Source organism: Hipposideros armiger, unplaced genomic scaffold, assembly GCF_001890085.2.
Source record: "Hipposideros armiger isolate ML-2016 unplaced genomic scaffold, ASM189008v1 scaffold_1001, whole genome shotgun sequence".
Lineage (NCBI taxonomy): Eukaryota > Metazoa > Chordata > Mammalia > Chiroptera > Hipposideridae > Hipposideros > Hipposideros armiger.
In genome coordinates, this window is record NW_017732351.1 from 553,117 (window position 1) to 553,923 (window position 807).

Below are 807 nucleotides of genomic sequence, written 5' to 3' on the forward strand. Positions count from 1 at the left end.
AGTACCCTGCAGTTGTCTTTATGTTCCATTTCAAAGTTACTTTTCTTTCAGAGTCCAGTCTTGGAGGTAATCCAATCACGATAAGCAGTCACTCGAGTGTAGACACCTGGTTTATTCTTTTTAGCACATCCATCACCCCAGCTCACTATTCCAACAAGATGCCAGGTATTTCTAGTGTCAGCGTAAGCTAGTGGTCCACCAGAATCATTCTAGAAGAAAAAGAGGAAAAAAAATGTTTCTTGTCCTGTCCACAAATTTCCTTTTACCTCTCCTCCAGAGTTATCAATAGTCCCTGGGCACTGAAAACAATCCATCCTCTGTGGTCTTAGAACTGTAGAAATCTTGGGTTTACTCGAAAGCCAGCAAAACTCCAAATTATTGTAGAATACATTGCCTACAGCTGCCAAATGTTGGATTGAGCAGACTAGAATTTGACTTTATAATGAGTCCAGCCTTGACTATGGTGTAAGTGACTCAGCTGCTCCATAATGATGCCTCTGAACAATGGTGTCTGTCATGTGCACATGCGGAACCTCCTGGTGCATCTCTGGATAAGGAAAAGACAGGTTGCCCAGAAAATAGGGTCACATTTATTTTATAACCTTGTAAGTATTATCCTTTGTATGGGTTCCTAGACTGAAAACTCCATGAGGGCAGGGATTGTGTTCACCACTGAATCCCAACGTCTAGGCTGGTGTCTGGTACATTAGTGGGATTAATAAACGTTTGCTATGTGGGTTGAAATAAGAAGCTACTCTGTAGAAATCATTAACACAAAAATATTTTGTGTTGATAAAAACTTCCATT

The 807-nt window shown here is 40.5% G+C and overlaps 1 protein-coding gene across 1 annotated transcript in view; it reads right to left on the bottom strand.

Moving 5' to 3' along the window:
- Window positions 1-2: 2 nt before the first annotated feature.
- LOC109375907 (transmembrane serine protease 11B) overlaps window positions 3-807 on the bottom strand; it is a 4,076-nt gene continuing 3,271 nt past the window's right edge. Inside the window, exon 3 of the mRNA XM_019631466.1 lies at window positions 3-209. Coding sequence (XP_019487011.1) covers window positions 48-209 — 162 coding nt within the window. The 3' untranslated portion in view covers window positions 3-47. The remainder of the gene's footprint in view (window positions 210-807) is intronic.